This window comes from Vitis vinifera, chromosome 3 (genome assembly GCF_030704535.1).
Source record: "Vitis vinifera cultivar Pinot Noir 40024 chromosome 3, ASM3070453v1".
NCBI classification, from domain to species: domain Eukaryota; kingdom Viridiplantae; phylum Streptophyta; class Magnoliopsida; order Vitales; family Vitaceae; genus Vitis; species Vitis vinifera.
Window position 1 is genome coordinate 5,660,769 of NC_081807.1, and position 16,439 is coordinate 5,677,207.

The 16,439-nt window shown below is 35.0% G+C and overlaps 1 protein-coding gene across 8 annotated transcripts; it reads right to left on the bottom strand.

Moving 5' to 3' along the window:
* Window positions 1–297: 297 nt before the first annotated feature.
* On the bottom strand, window positions 298–15,853 carry LOC100258840 (E3 ubiquitin-protein ligase MBR2). Of its 8 annotated transcripts, none has more exons than XM_059735925.1 (9): window positions 15,592–15,840; window positions 15,169–15,214; window positions 14,676–14,769; window positions 14,426–14,517; window positions 12,127–14,006; window positions 1,553–1,603; window positions 1,055–1,102; window positions 843–977; window positions 298–726 (listed from the first exon to the last, which is right to left on the bottom strand). In XM_059735925.1, exons 5-9 carry the CDS (start codon window positions 13,912–13,914, stop codon window positions 595–597), a joined length of 2,154 nt encoding a protein of 717 aa, XP_059591908.1. In that variant the 5' UTR covers window positions 13,915–14,006; window positions 14,426–14,517; window positions 14,676–14,769; window positions 15,169–15,214; window positions 15,592–15,840; the 3' UTR covers window positions 298–594. The 8 variants fall into 8 exon arrangements, with proteins under 8 accessions (XP_059591908.1, XP_010647734.1, XP_010647735.1 ...); XM_010649432.3 differs by having other exon boundaries at window positions 1,055–1,153; window positions 15,592–15,839; XM_010649433.3 differs by lacking the exon at window positions 15,169–15,214.
* Window positions 15,854–16,439: the final 586 nt, after the last annotated feature.

Below are 16,439 nucleotides of genomic sequence, written 5' to 3' on the forward strand. Positions count from 1 at the left end.
ATGAATTAGCCTCCCTGAATCAATAGTCACGGTCGGACGTTACGCTTGGTCTAAGGCAGTATTCCACTACCATTTCTACCTTAATATTTTGCCAAATCTTCCACCCCCTTCATCTGCAAATAAGTTAAAATTCATTTCCCAAATGCATGTAAGAAATGACCAATTTTGGACTCCCAAACCCAGTTGGAAAAAAGCTGTCAAAGGCAAGTAATAGGACTATGTAGCAGCTTATAGAAAAGATTAGAATATATATAAGCAAGCATTATATAAATTAATCATATACTGGACCGACGAAAGTTGGATAATGTTGAATATTATTTCAATAGACGTCTGTAATGTCATAAAGCTTTGAAGTTTTCTCCAATTTCCCAAGGTATAAATATCCCATTGCACCATTCATGCTGCAACATTTCCATGACCCAGATAACAGCTCATTCCCATCTCTCCATGAGATTATGCAGGTAATGAGCAAGCAAAAACCGGTTTCAGACAGAAGAGAGATTAAAGAAGATATAATCCACCAAATGTCGGATTTAATGATCCATAAGCAAGAAAGTAAAGTTTTGAGATTCTGCATATGATGGTGATCCCTTCTCATGTAGCCAAGCCTGTTGTTTTACAAATGGGGCACAGATTCTTCTGCATTAACCATTGTTTGATGCAGTTGGTATGGAAGTCATGTCCACAATCCAGTATCCCAAGGTCATCTCCAACAGCATATTCTTCCTGTATATTATTTTCAAGGAATGGGAAAATATGTTTATAACTAATAAACCGAGCAAATTTTAAACAACTAAATGGAAGCATTTCTTGTTATATAGAGATTTTCAACTATCTCTAACCTGGCAAATACAACATGGCTCCACCTCAGGTGTTGGATTGGATGAATATTTTTGCCTTTTCATACACTTCAGTATTTTTTCATCACTCAATCCAGTGTTCACGTCTCCTATGCGTTCTTCTAAATCCAGTAGTTCCTGGTATCCCAATCACTAAGTCAGCGAACAACTTCCATGGCAAATCAATGAGGAGACAATAAATCGGCCGTTTTTACCTCATATGACATATTATCGACATCAAGCCGCATATCTCTGTGCCTATCCTGCAATTCGGACATCCCATGATATATGAACGGGTCAAAGAGCATATAATCCTGACATATCACCCATTTGCAGGTCAATATGTTAGATGGTGACATCTGTAAACAAGCTGATTTTAAGTCTACAAGATGAGAGCTTAAAGTAGCTTCTCAGGATCCTTTTTTAAAAAATAATTTACTATTCTGGGCTTTTATTTAGGCAAAAAAAAAATCTGAAATATTTCAAACTATACATACATACATGCATACATAAATACATAAATATACATAGATGCATAAGCATAAGCATACTCGCCTTTTGCCACCTTAAGAGTTTTCAATAAGTCAGAACAATAGAAAAGAACCATACATCAAAACAGTCAAATTAATCTAAGTTGTTTCCAGGATGCTAAGTTCACAACATGAAATTTTGAAGAGAATAAACATGAATCATCACAAAAGTTAAAATCAAACCTCAGCCCGCAAGCTCTCACCCCTACGCATGGCAGTCAAAACCTGACGAATCTGCCACATAAAGAACAAAAGTAGTTAGCTCCACCAGAAAACTGATAACCAAACTTTGAATGAATAGAATTTTGTCGGCAAAAGAAACGGAAACTACAACTGGATACGATGTCAACATTATATATGTAGACAGTTAAAGAACTTCAATAATTCCAAATCATAATAATGTGATATTCTGGATTTGGAATTGGTTGAAAAGCTTATATCTACTTGGAAGTCATAACAGTAACCTATGTAGTCCACTACTAAAAATTCTAAATTTCCAGCAGCAGAATTCTAAACACTTGTTATTCAATAAAATTATAAATTCTACATATAAAATACCTTCCACAAACTTCTAAATTTCTAAGTTCCTAACCAAGAATGATGTGTCCTGAACTTTGACAAATGTGCTCTTTTATCAATATACAGACCTTTTACTAAGATCAATGTATCACAATCTGATCAAGAAAAATATCAACATAACACAAACCCTATAACTTAAAGTATACATATTGACAGTGCCTAGCAAATGCGCATCAAAGTATACAAAACGTATACAGAGGACGCCCCAAAAAAAACAAACACAACAAAAAGGGCAACAAAAAACCCCTTCAAAAGGACCCTAACCCATCTATAAATTCTAACATGGCTAGGGCACCTTCACCTATGCACCTCCACCAAGTCCCATTAGAACCACCATCACTAGCCCTACAATCTTCAGCTCTACCACCACATCCCTCACCACCAACACCACATCTACCATGACTAACAACTGCTTGGCTACATACTACAGCTGTCAACAATCCTCCATCATCATAATCACCATATCCCATAACAGCCCCCTGCTGTAACAAAGCCCTTGCTATCCAAATTCACATTGCTGGAATCATCATCAATCTAATCATAATCATCATTCTGCTAGCCGTCACTGAATGTCAATGGAGTGGATTTTGATCTGAACCATATCATAAATCCAAACATGGAAAGCGACTTCCAATCCAGGTATTCATTGATGATCCAAATTGGCCAGACCTATAAGCTAACAGAGCAAATGCATATAGGCCAATTTGATCTGATGAGGACCCAACCAGAAAGGTAAAAATAAGATGAAATTATAAATGGAATATACATAAAAAAAATTAAACAAAGGATTTAAATCAATTAAGGCAATGGATTAGGCTTCATTCAAGAGAGTTTTCTGGTCCTATCATTCAAACCTTATATTCAGTCCCGGCCTCCATCTCCTTCAGAAGACAAGAGTTGAAGCTCCAAACCCCAAGCTTGATATCTCCAACAAAAGTGTGAGGTGCTTCGTTGAGGCTTATATTGTGAAATCAGAATCTCCAAGATGTCAGTCGGGGAGAATCCCATATGCATAACACCTTTGATGGGTTCTATCAAGGTAAATTTTTCATGGGTCTTCTTTTGGAAACCCAGGACAGCGAGATTAAAGCAGTACTTAAGAGACGAAGGTGGTATGGTGTTAAAAGCTTTATATAAATCTGCAAGGGAGGGTTCACCATCAAGGTAGAGAATCTATAGCTTTATGAAAGGCATGATGTAGGTTAAACCCTTCAGTCTACCAAATTCTGGAGTGGAGGACACTTATGCTATTGTCGTTTTGTGGAGATCTAAAAAGGAAATAAGTTTGTGGAAATTTGATGTGTGGCTTCACCAAATCATTGGTCTAGCTAGAGATTTAGGATACTCCTTTTGTTAGGCCCCATACTAAGATAGCAATTTGGCAAATCATTTCACCAAGAAGCCAAGTAAATTGTTTCTTTTGTAGGGAATTTTTTTTTTTTTTATAGACAAAGGCAGATTAAATTAAGAAAACGCCAAAACAGGGGCTGCACCCCATGCATACAAGCAGTATACTAAAAGAGCCAAACCAAGCTGGAAAAAAGAAAAAGAAAAAACCTAGAGAGAGAAAGCTAGCCACCATGTCAATCACCGAAAAAATTCAGAAAAGAGGAAAAACCTAAATCCAAAAACTGCTGAGACCACTTTAAAAGTGAACGGAAAAAGAGGTTCCTCAAACTTTGGTCTAACAACTCTTTCTCTTAGAACGTTCTTCGATTTCGCTCTCCCCAAATACACCAGAAAAGACAAATTGAAGACAATCTCCGAACTACTCTCCTCTTCTTCCCTAGCCCCTTAACTTTCCATTCCAGGAGAAGATTTCTCACTGAAGCTAGGAACACCCACACCAGTCCGAAAGATGACAACAACAAAGTCCATAACTCCCTTATCCTACCACAATGAATTAGAATGTGGTCCACCGATTCATCACTGTCTTTACAAAGACTGAACCTATTGACCATGGACCAACCCCTCTTCATTAACATGTCTATTGTTAAAATTTTCCCCCAAATTGCTTCCCAAGCAAAAAAAACGAGTTCTAAGAGGAGCACACAAACCCCAAATCTCTCTGGCTAGGAATAAAAAACTATTCTCAGCCCTTAAAGACCTATAATACGATTTGACACTAAACTTTCCCCTCCCATCATTCTTCCATACTAAGGAATCCCCCCCTTCTTGAACCTTTATCACAGAAATATGTTCCAAAAAACAAGTCACCTCCTCCAATTCTCAATCTTGGAAAGATCTTCTAAAGTGCACCTCCCAACAACCGCCTCCATCTCCTTGCCTCCCCCATAGGTCAGCCACCAAAGCAGATTTATGGGCTACAATTTTGAATAGCGTAGGAAAAACATCCTTTAGCTTAAAATCCCCAACCCAAATGTCCCACCAAAATCTCGTGTGTCTACCATTTCCAATACGAATACTAGTTCTAAGAAGGAATTTCTTGTTCTAAGAAGGAATCTCGTGTGTCTCTTGTAGGGATTTATTACCTCCCTAAGTCATGTTAAGTGGTTCTAGGATTATATAGAGTTTGCAACCTTGTTTAGATGGGCAAGTTGTTTTGATTTCTTGTGAAGCTTCTAGAGGAGGTTGCTTTTCTTTTATTTATTTATTTATTTCTTTCTTTTCTAAGCTTAATTTTCTCCCCTTATATCTAGATTTCTGCATTTTGGAAAGATATTTCATCCCTCATTTTGTTTACTAATTCAATGCAATGAATTTGTTGTTTTTAGTAAGAAGGAGTGACATATTAATCTCACAAACCACAAAACAAACTTGTGCACCTGCTTGACTATATAATGGGCCAAAAAGATGAAACCCCTCAAACCCAATACCAAAGGGTTGCTCAACTAGCAGGTGCTTCAACTCATGAATGGGATGTCCTAAGTTCAAGTCTTGCAATCACCTAATGCACAATCTTTGTGGGAGGTGGTCGTGTACCCATGGCTTTTTCCTTCCTACTAATGGGCCCACAACCTCCATAAATGAGGCCATACGCAACAAAATGGCCCTATACAATATATATTGGCCCAAAAGCCACATAAGATACTTGTAACCTACATAAATTATGATTTAACCTTAGTTTTTTGCTACATAATAGAACTAAACTATGACATAACACTAAGCTTTCCCCTAGCTCACTATCAACTTTTTTCAACCCCTTCTCTGCCCATAAGCTAATAGATAGATGATGAAATTAATCATGATGCACTTTGAAATTTAAAGAATGCAAAGAGTAAATTTTTGCTGCATCATTGAGAACTCACTCATTTACCATCCTCATCTAATTCACTATCATCTTCATCTTCCTCACTTGCCACCATTAATAAAGCAATTTTCTTTTTAATGCCCTTTAAGATCAAACAACAAAGAACTGAACTACAATCACTTAATGCATCACTTTCTTCTCCAATCCAAAGCACACAACTACCAAACAAGATCCCATCACTATGTCAAAACTACAAGCTTGTCAACCCCAACACACGTCATCATTGCAAAACCAAGAAATTCCACCAAAATCCATGCTACATCATCTTCCCCTCGCTCCAACACCACCTCATTGATTATTAAAGCTATTCAACTTCCATCTTCTTCATGCTCATCATTTTTCTTTGATAGGAAATTTTTTTCATTTTCTTTCCCCCTTTTTTTTGTCACATGGAATCAACCCAAGAGCCTACCCCATCCCCACACCAGCCTCTTACCATCAAGGGACACTTGCACCCCGCCATTTTGATTATAGCCATCACCCTACTTAAAGGCCCATCCATGGCTATCATGACGAGTCACTATCAATAACCCACATAAAAACCTTACCCAAATCAAATGTCATCACCACAATAATTTCTATGACCTTTCCAATCAACCATTTGCACTTTTAACTTGTCAAATACAATACTAACACCAACTTTGACCCAATGTCCCCAGAAAATCTATTTTACTATAAATATTATTATTTGATTTGGTCATGATTTTGAGTGGGAAATGGTTTTGAATGCGATATTTTTAGTTTGTGAAGAAATTGATATTGATATTTGTGAAGGAGGGATTTAATGGAGATTTAATTTGAATTTTAGCAGAGAAGCAATTGAAGATGACAATGGTGGTAGTGTATGAAGATATCAGTACCAAAAAGAGCAATTTAGGGCTTGTTAGGTAACGTTTTCAAAAACAGTTCTAAAAAAAAAAAAACAAATTTTGAGAACAATTATTAAAAATGGTTCTCAATTGTTTTCATGAATAAAATTATATTTGAACTCAAATATGAAAAATAGTTTTCTTGATTTAATACTCCATCATGATACTCTTCTTATATATAGTACAAAAGTTTCCAAAGTATTTTCCATCTTTTCAATTGTTACTTAGAAAACTCTACAAAAAACAACTCAAAACACCTTAAATTTGTTATAAAAAACATGTTTTTAGAACAAACTCTGAAAAAAAAAAAAAACAATTCTATGTTAGAAGTTTGTCAAACGTGTTTTCTAAATTAGAAAACTGTTTTTGTTCTAGAAAATAGAGAACTAATTTCAAGAGCAATTACCAAACAAGCCCTTAATGTCCTCTTCCCTTGTCCCCTTTTTTACTTTCCCTATTTTTCCTTCTCACTATTTAAACATAGATATCAAAATTTCAATGTTCAATCAGTCTTCTATGACTCCAACCAATCACCATTTACCAAACTCTAGCACAAATCTTGAGCGAAGCAACTTATTTATCAACCTTTTGGATGTTACATTTTTTATTTGATTTAAAAGATGAGTATTTTCATAATTTGCAAACGTCATTACCTATGTTATACAAACAAACAATATTACTTTAAACATCTAAGAGGAGCTCCCAATAATAGTAAAAAACGTGTAAGTAATTTATCCATCCCCAATAATTCTTTTATTCATTTTATCTTATATCCAAATTCTTTAACATCAAATTCTTAGGATGAGAATTAAAGATCATGAAGACGGAAAGAAAGAGTGTTAAGCATCTTTGCATTCATTACTCAATGGAAGGTTAAAGCTCATCTATCCTATAGAGGAGTTATTGAAGGTTTGACAATTTAAAAGTCATAGATTCCTTGCTTGCAAAGATTTGAGGATGGCCCTTTTTTCTTGGAAACTGAAAACAAAAACAATCACCACCATCCAAAATAAAAAACTGTAGACATAGATTTCCCTGAGTAAGTTAGGATATAAAAGTTGTACACTATCAAGTTTAAATAATTTCCAAGATTGTTAGATAAGAAAATAATATTTTGATCCCACAAGAATATCTTAAAAATCTACCACATCCGACAGATATGTGGATTTGGAAAAAATTAATGGGCATATATATATATTTATGGCAACAACTCAAGAACATTATAAATATTTATGGCAAAAGGTACTTGGGTAGGTGCCCAAGCATTTCTTGTTTTAGTGGTTTTGCATATGTAGTAGAAAATATCAATGATAATGAAGGAAAAGATGAAAAAATGGTTATTATTTATACATTTATATAATTTCTTCATGATAGATTGTTAAAAAGCACTTGGTGGATCTAGAGCTAGGGAAGTGACTTACAACAGAAGAACAGGAAAAGCTCTATCTTGCACATAATGAAAAATATTGAGTCTCTTGAGAGCTTGGACTAAGGAAGTTTGAAGCTTTAAATGGATACAAAATTGCAACTAGGGTTAGACCAAAGCAAACATTAGCTCAACACATGTTCTATACAATTCTCACCCTGAAAGATAAAGTCACCTATCATCCTTGAACAAATAGCCATCGTGCAATTAATCTATGCTCTTTTATCCTTTGCAAAATAGGTGATAGTACAAAAAGAATAGAAATTTGTTACTCATTAACTATGCTTTTTACCTTTTACCTAGCCCTAACTCACCCTACATTGACAAACAATGAAGAAGAACCCTTAGGTTTTTTTAGGCACTAAAGCCTCACCAACGTTTGCATTACTCAACCAACATTCTCGATTCCACTTAATCAACACTTGATTGCAAGTGCTTCCCACAGAGGTGAAACCCTCTCTCATTGATGCATTTATACATCTTGTGGATTGAAGAACCACTTCATTTCATTTTTGGGAACAAGGATATTCAATCAATGAGCTTTTTTTAATAGTCAAATAAAAAAAAAAAGGTAAGAAGGTCTCTCACTAAAAAAAGGCCACAACTCAAGCACACAAAAAGCATACAAGAAGCCTTGGAAAACCAAAGAAACTAGAAGCAAGAACAAAACATCTTTCCCTTCACCAAGCTTGCGTGAGCTCTTCGCTCTAAAGCAAAAGGCCACTTGATCAATGCATTTCAGAAGAGTACTCAATCAATGAGCTATTGCAACAATGTTTGCACTAGTAAGCTGAAATTCTTGTTTCCACTTCATCAACACCTCCTAGCATGCTTTCCTCCTTTTAGCGAAATGCTTCTTGATCAATGTACTCGTACATTCCACAACTTTAAGATTAGTTGATCAGATTTGCTTCATTCTTTTTCAAAGCAATAATACTTAATAAGTCATCACACATACTTTTCAATGGTGGTTATTTACTGACAAACCAATGATTTTTCAATAAGTGCAATTCATTTTTCCTCGTTTTTCATTACCTTTTTTCTTTTTGTAGGAAAAATAGAACAATTATATTAGTATAAGCGCCTAACAAAAGAAGGGGGCAAAACATGTGTACATATGTACACATGCAACATACAAATCAACAAGAAAAAACCACAAACGACTAACCAACCAATCCTTGAGCTATCGCCAGATCCAACAACAACAAAAGAGTCTGGCAAAATCCTTCGTATGTGCAAATCAAGGAACAATGTCTTTAGAAACACATCTTTCACCACTAAACAAGAGATCATTTTCTTCTTATCATAATAAATAACAAGCTTTTTCCTTTCTTCTTTTTTCCGTGTCAAAACATTTTGGCAAAATACCTTATTATATCAAAGCCTATCAATATGATAGCCAAAAAGGTTATCTACAAATCTAGCATTTTCATATTTAATGAGGCACTATAGCAATTAATATATAGGATACAAACTCTATCACTTGATCTATATCCAAACTGAACAAATATCTAGTTGAATTTATAATCTAAAATATAATAGACCCTTAAAAGTTTATTCTAGTTTTCTAGCTAAAAGTGTATCAAAATATGGTTGATAGCAGTTTTCATTTCCTAACCTAGAAGTCAATTTAGGTCTTCCTTTGAGAATAGAACAAAAAACCATCAAATGACTAACCACCACCATTCAGCAAACATAAAAAATGTCTTTTATTATCTAGCAAAGTATTATGTTTTCTTACATATTGCATACAAGAAAAGTTACACTAAAAACATCCAAAAGTAGATAAAAATTTTTTAAAAAAAAACTAACAACTAAAGGTGCCTTGGTGTTGTTTTCTCTAAATGAATAAGATAATGAAATTTAAGATCCCAAACAGGAAAGATATTTGCTACATTAATAAGCTATAAACTACTAATGTTAACTAAAAAGCTAAATGATGGGATTCTCTAAAACTCCTCATCTAAGAATTTTAAAAGTCAATGATTACTTAACTAAAAGGAAATTATATGTTTAAAGGTGTAATTAATACATTATAATTAATCCAAAAATCTCACATATGGAATATTATAAAGTGATACACAAATAGGATGGAAAACTACTACTGTATAGAATTGAGGCAGCAATCATTCAAAAGAAAAGGTCAATAAATAAAACTAAAATGGCAATTACTTAACTTTGTTTATTGAGGAAAATTCACAAGTCAATTATTACACACTTATGGAACCCACAAGCACTAGCAAAGAAATGTAATTTCACAAAAGAAAATGTTTATGAGTCCACTTTATGTACATCATAAATGTACTTTAAGCATATATTATTTTTATGATATAGTACTAAATCAGGCCAGGGATCTGATTCTGTGATAGCTAGAGAATGAGCTTACCATAATATTTACATATTAACTACAGCACAAAAGGAGTAACTTTATCACTTTATAGGTCAAACTTTAAAAGAATATTTGAGGGTTTGAGACAAATGAATTGAACCATCATTATAGTGCAACTATAGCTATATTAACAAAACACAACTTCTTTCTTGGATTTTGCTGCAACAAATATAATTGCCCATTTTTCCATAAGAAAAATGATAAAATGACACAGGTAAAACTTAAAACCACAGAGTTAAATAACTGAAAATTTTAAAACTTAAATGGGGAGTGAATAGTTGTCTCTCAAAGAGGATACAACTTATTGTGGAGAGGAGGGAAGAGAGATGATGTCTGGGTAGGTGGACAAGCATACTGTTATTCAAAAGATGTTCCACAAGTTCCAAAACATAAATAAATTTCTTACAAATAATTTTTTGAAAGTTGGGTATTTTTTAAATTAAAAATGAGAAAAGTAAAAGGATTTTAACATAATTTAGACATGTGGGGATAACTAAAATTTTAAAAAATAATAATAAAACAATTGGAAAAAAAGAAACACTTGGCAGTCATCACAGATTAGATTATAAGAAAATTGTACATAGAATTATCATAATCACAGTTCAGTAAATAAACATGGATAAATACAAAATAATATAATACTACTATTAGTTGTAGACTTGTAGTATTAGTAACACAAATAACAACAATGATTGTGTAACACCATCACAGGATAAAAAGTTTCAAAATGTGAGATAAACTGGGGTGGAGGGGTGAGGGGCATGCCACATCTCCATGATTGTGAGTTGAATAGTGTTGAAGCATTCTTTTTGAGACTACAAGGAAAATTAGCAAGAAGGAATGTTGAAGATAAAGTAGAATGGATGGCCTCAAAGAGTGGCAACTTTTCAGTTAAATCCTATTACCTTGGGGCAAGAAAGACCAGGGTTCCAGCAGATGTTATCTGGAATTCATGAATTCCAACAAAAGTGAGCTTTTTTTGCTTGATAAGTGGTTTGAAACAAAATATTAACTATGGACAATTTAAAGAGGAGAAGACTGACTTTGGTGAATAGATATTTTATGGGTAAAGGGCGAGGAGGAATCTGGTAAGCACATCTTCCTTCACCGTTCTAAGGCAAGAATTCTATGGCAGATAATTTTCTCCTTGATTGGAATTGTATGGGTGCCAAATTCATCAATTAAAACAGCATTACTAAGTTAGCATGGACTTTTAACCAGGAAGAAGAGGAAGAAAGCATGAAAAGCTTCTTTATGTTTGTTTTGGATTATTTGGAAAGAAAGAAATAGAAAGGCTTTCAGAAATATTGACTTGTTAGAGCAAGAGTTTAAATCATTTTGCATGTGTAATTTTTTGGAGTGGTTCAAAGGGGATTTAGAGGATGTGTCCTTGTCTATGATTGATTTTGTCAATTAGCTAGGATGCAAAAAGGGGAGGAAGTGTTTTTTGTTCTCTCTTTAGAGGACGTGTCCTTGTCTATGATTGATTTTGTTGTTTGGATAGGATGCAAATAAGGGGAGGAAGCATTTTTTTTTTCTCTTCTTATTCTTTGCCCTGCAGCTCACTTGTATACGTCATTTATACTTTGTGCGCCTTTTGTGGCATTGATTAATACATTGCTTTCTTGCCTAATAAAAAAGAGATAAACCAGGGATTAGAGAAATAATGTTGGTCAATTAAAAAATTTAACAGAACAATAGGCATATGCCTGATGACTTGAGGAGCATAAAGGCACATCTTTTGATCAAGCCTTGACTGGTTAGGCATATGGTCAATGAGATCACTACTTGTAAAGCCTCATGATGTTTAATCCCCAAGGCAAGTCTCAAAGTTTAAAATCCAAATTCTAAAACCAAAAGGATTGCAAGATATGTTTAAGAGAAATGGATAATCAGAACAAACTTAATCATAAGAATGTTTATAACAATCATGACATCAGCAGCAATAAGACACACAGTCATGTTTTGTTATGTGGATTAAAATGTTGAAAAAAATTCATATGGATAAAACTGAAGCAATTATAAATAAATATCAACCCATGCAACCTGTTGTGATCCGAAACATAATACCTAAACACTACTATCTAGAACTCCAAATTATAAGCAGCATCAGTATTTCACTTTTAAGTCAAATATATCATACCAAGGTACCCTAGCCTTAACTAAGAACATACAGAAATAGAGAACTTAAGAAAAGAAAATATTTATCTCAATAACACGAACCTCAGATATTAGCCTGTGTCTCCCTTCTATGTCAGCTGCTAAAGCACGCAATGAATGGGGCATACCAAGAACATCATTTCCTTGCCTCTCCATCAAGAATGCAGACCTTGGATATGTTTGCTGATGGACTTGGCTAATAGCTCCAGCTGATATAACTGTCTCCCGTGTGTTAGCGGAAGGACCAGAAGGCAATGATGAAAAAGGACCACTGAGACCTCCAGCTTCAGACTCAATAGATGGGAATAAAGTCCAAGGAGCAATTTCTGATAATCTTTGCTGATTTGATGTTGGGGGATTGTGAACAGGAATCCAAGCAGTAGGCAACGAATGAACACTTGAACTCAGGCCCATTCGAGAAGTTGAAGGACCACCTCCATTAGTGCTAATATTTCCTGTGGCCAAACTCCAATGTGTTGGATCCTGTGCCAAATTTCTAGTCTCAGTTGCAGGAATAAACATGGGATGCTCTGCATTGTTTCTGTGGTTGCTTCTTAGGTTTGCTTCCTCTTGTAACACAGCAGCTCTCTCCCTAGAAAAGTTAAATGAACGTGATGAACTGCCAGCTCTTGAATTGGAAGCCCCACTCCAAGGAAAAGGATGCATATTTCTTGCCAAGCCAGGAATATGTAGTACATGAGACTGGCTCTGGGGAGCAATCTGGGGTGCATTTGCATTGGCTGCTACCGCTGCACTTGGCCTCAAGTCCAAAGAATCACTAAATGTCAGAGGCCTAGATGATTGATGATTGGAACTAACATTAGAACGCCTAGTAATTCCTGCTGATGATAAATTAAATGCCACAGGTTCCTGTTGATGTCCCGGATTTACTCTCCTGCCAAAGTTTCTCTGGGAGTTTTCTGCATTTCCTGTAACACTTAAAGAAGGAAAAACATCAGAAGGAGCTACACCTCTCATGCCAATCCCAGACTGTTGGTTTGGCAGCCCTGGAGGATTCACACTGAGAGAATTCCCTGAGGGTGTGGATATGCTTGAGCTGTTAGAAGCATTAGAATGAGCAGGAACAGCAAGCCAAGCACTGGGTTCAGCTTGTGGAGAACAGCTTGAACTTCCACTAGGATAAGACTGTCCAGAAGTACCTTCAAGAGCCTTTCTCTTGCAGGATAAGCCCCAACTGCCCAAAGAAGAACCTGATCCACCATTGCTTTCCTCAATCAAAGAACCAGAACTTCCAGAAGAGGCCCCTATATTATCAGCAGAAGCACTAACAGGTGAAACCTGCTCTGTTCCTAATCCACCTGACTTGCACAGGCCTGCTCCCATTTCCTGCCCACCACTACCAGAATTACCCACAATTTCAGCATTTAGATTTACATTCAGAGGGATACGAGTAGAACTGGAACCCCGAATAAATAAAGGCCCCCTTGTAATCTGATTGCCACTAGTGGCACTCTCATGAAGAGGGCTATTAGCCAGATCAAGTCGCCTGTCTTCCAAATTAGGATCAGCCCCTGCAAGAGTACCAGATGAAGACCTACCGTGTTCCATTCTTACACCAGCATTAATCGCCTGGTTTCGTGGATTCATACTAGAGCTAGATTCACCCAAATGCCAGCCATTAAAGTTTTGAACATCATGATTGACAGCATTTACACATGTAAAATTTGCCTCATTGGAAGGTAACATATAGTTTGACAACCGGCTATCAACGGGATTTAGCATGTTATTCCACGAAGTCTGCTGATTCATGCCAGTGTTATTGGAAACAGAGCCCTGCCCAAAATCAATGGTCTCAGAGAAGGAACCAATGGTACTTCTTTGCCCTTGCATCAGACCAGATGAATTTCCCCCAAAAAGTTTGAAAGTACAAAATATTATTCCAACACAAACAGTGTGCTGCTAAGAATACACCTGGGAAGGACCTGAAATCAAGCAACAGCAGAGGAGGATACATAATAACTCAAAAAGGTAGCTCGAAAACTGTAAAGCCCTGCATGAGATGAGAAGGCTATTCATGCAGTAACACCAATAATTGCAATAGTAGTATTAGTAGGAGTAACTGTAGTGCTAGTGGCTGCGAAATTGCAAAACTGTGCACAGTCACAAGATATTAAGATATAATGACTGTGATGATATGATAACATCAGTAATAATCTACATTCAAAATGTTAATTCACTCTACAATTACATGACCCGCAAGGAGCAAAACTGGAGTGAATATCATAGGAACAATAAATACATTAACAATGAACAGAATTATGATGAAAAAAGAATTAAAAAAAAATGAAAGAAGGGTAAGAAAAGTTGAAAAAAAAAGGTTCTTGAAACGTGTATCTCCCACCTGCAAGCAACGATCAAATTCTATAAGACCATAACACTTGGATGGCTCCCAATTCATTCACTTTAACAACTAAAATCCATGGCCAGTAGCAACTGAAAGTTCAAAGAGCCATCTTTAGCACCAATAGACAGTAATGATTTCATCTAAATGAAACAGGACTGTAGACAATGCAGATGTGATGAAGCAAAGCATGGTATGCAAGTGGTCATCCAGGAAACCTCCATATTTAACTGGAAATTCAACATGTTACCTGAGTTAAATGATATGCCATAAGAACCATGGTTGCAACCCTTCAAATTTTTGCTCAATGTTTCCATACAAGCCAATTACTAGGCAAATTTAAACTGCAATGAGAAAACCAGAATTTAAAATTTTAAATGATGACTGTTTCTACAGATTTAGCACATTTCAGATTCATAGTAAAAACATAAAAACAAGTAGATTAGCTTAGCTGATTCCATAAGAAATAAGAAAGTACCAAACATTATACATAGGGACAAGCACACATAAATATGTAAGACTTAAACAGAACTCTCTGGTAAATAATGTTGATCAAGTTTCCAGAATCTAATCTAAATTACATATAAAAATTAAAGAAACCCAAACTGAAGCTTAGAGAAGCAATTGAACTATATGCATGAATGCAGTAAAGACTGAACATTTGCATTTTTTTAATGCAGAAACTCCATCATATCAAGACCCCCACAAAGCTGACTGATAAACACAGAATAATGAAAGCTTACAACTTTGAGAAGGGCATCAAACCCACTGCTCAGAGTAGTTCAGCTCCTGAAACACCAATTATAGTACCAAATCAAACTATAATAAAGATGGCCCAAACCTAAAGAATCAAACAAACCCAGAAAATCCGCACATGCATGCACACCAAAAAAACAGAAAACCCAAATTCCAACCCAAACCCTAAATGGGTCTACCTGATCCCATTTCTCTTCACAATTCCACCAACATGCACAGAAAGAAAAAAACAAAAGACCCAAAAAAAAGGGGGGAGGGGGAAAGAAGCCAAACAAACAAACAAACCAAAAAAAAACCCCAAAAAACCTTGAAATTCAGATGATTAAAAAAGAAACACCATAATCCTGATCATCAAAAACATTGTTCAAGACACAATCAATAACAAAAATGAGATGTCTTGCAAGAAGTACCTGAGAGGACTGAGGGAGATAAAGATCAATGGGGGATGAATTGAAGAAAGAAATAGTAGGTGAAAGAAAATATGAAACGGCTCTGACGCCCCTCTCTGTTTCTTCGGTTACTTTTGATTTCTGAAAGATAATGGGTAAACGACAAGGCCACTGAGCAATGGATGAAAGAGGTGGGTTGTGGGTTGGGGGTTGGGTTGTAGAGAGAGAAACAAGAGAGAGAGTGCAAGCCTGGGAGGAAAGTAATGTGTGTGACTGATTTTCTAATTCAAGACTTTCTTGTCAGTAATTTTTTCTATTCAAATTTCAAAATCATTTTTTTCCTTAATTTTAATTACAATAAATATTATTTTTTTACCAATATTTTAAATTATTTTTATTAAACCATTTACTATAATAATTATGAGTTTTATTATTTCTATTATTACATTTATTGTAATAAATATGTTTTGGTTCTTATGTCAATAATGACTGCCAAATGTCCATCACCTTTTCTACCAAAAGCATCCCCTCTTAAATATCATGTACATTTTATTAATTTTTTAAATAATATTACATTAAAATATCAATTATTCTACCATATATTTCCACATCAATATTTTACTTTTTCTTAAATTAACAATTATAATAATTAACCATAATTATTTAGCACTATTTGAAACAAATGTGATGCTTTTTTTTTTCTAAAAATGTCTAAAATTATTATTAACTTTTATTATAATAATTATTTTATGGTGATAATAATTATTGAGTCTTTAGCAACACAACCCTCCTCATGATTGTGTTATTAGTCTTTTTATTTTTTTAATAGTTACTCCTTCCCTTTTATAAAAAAAAATCAAAATTATTTT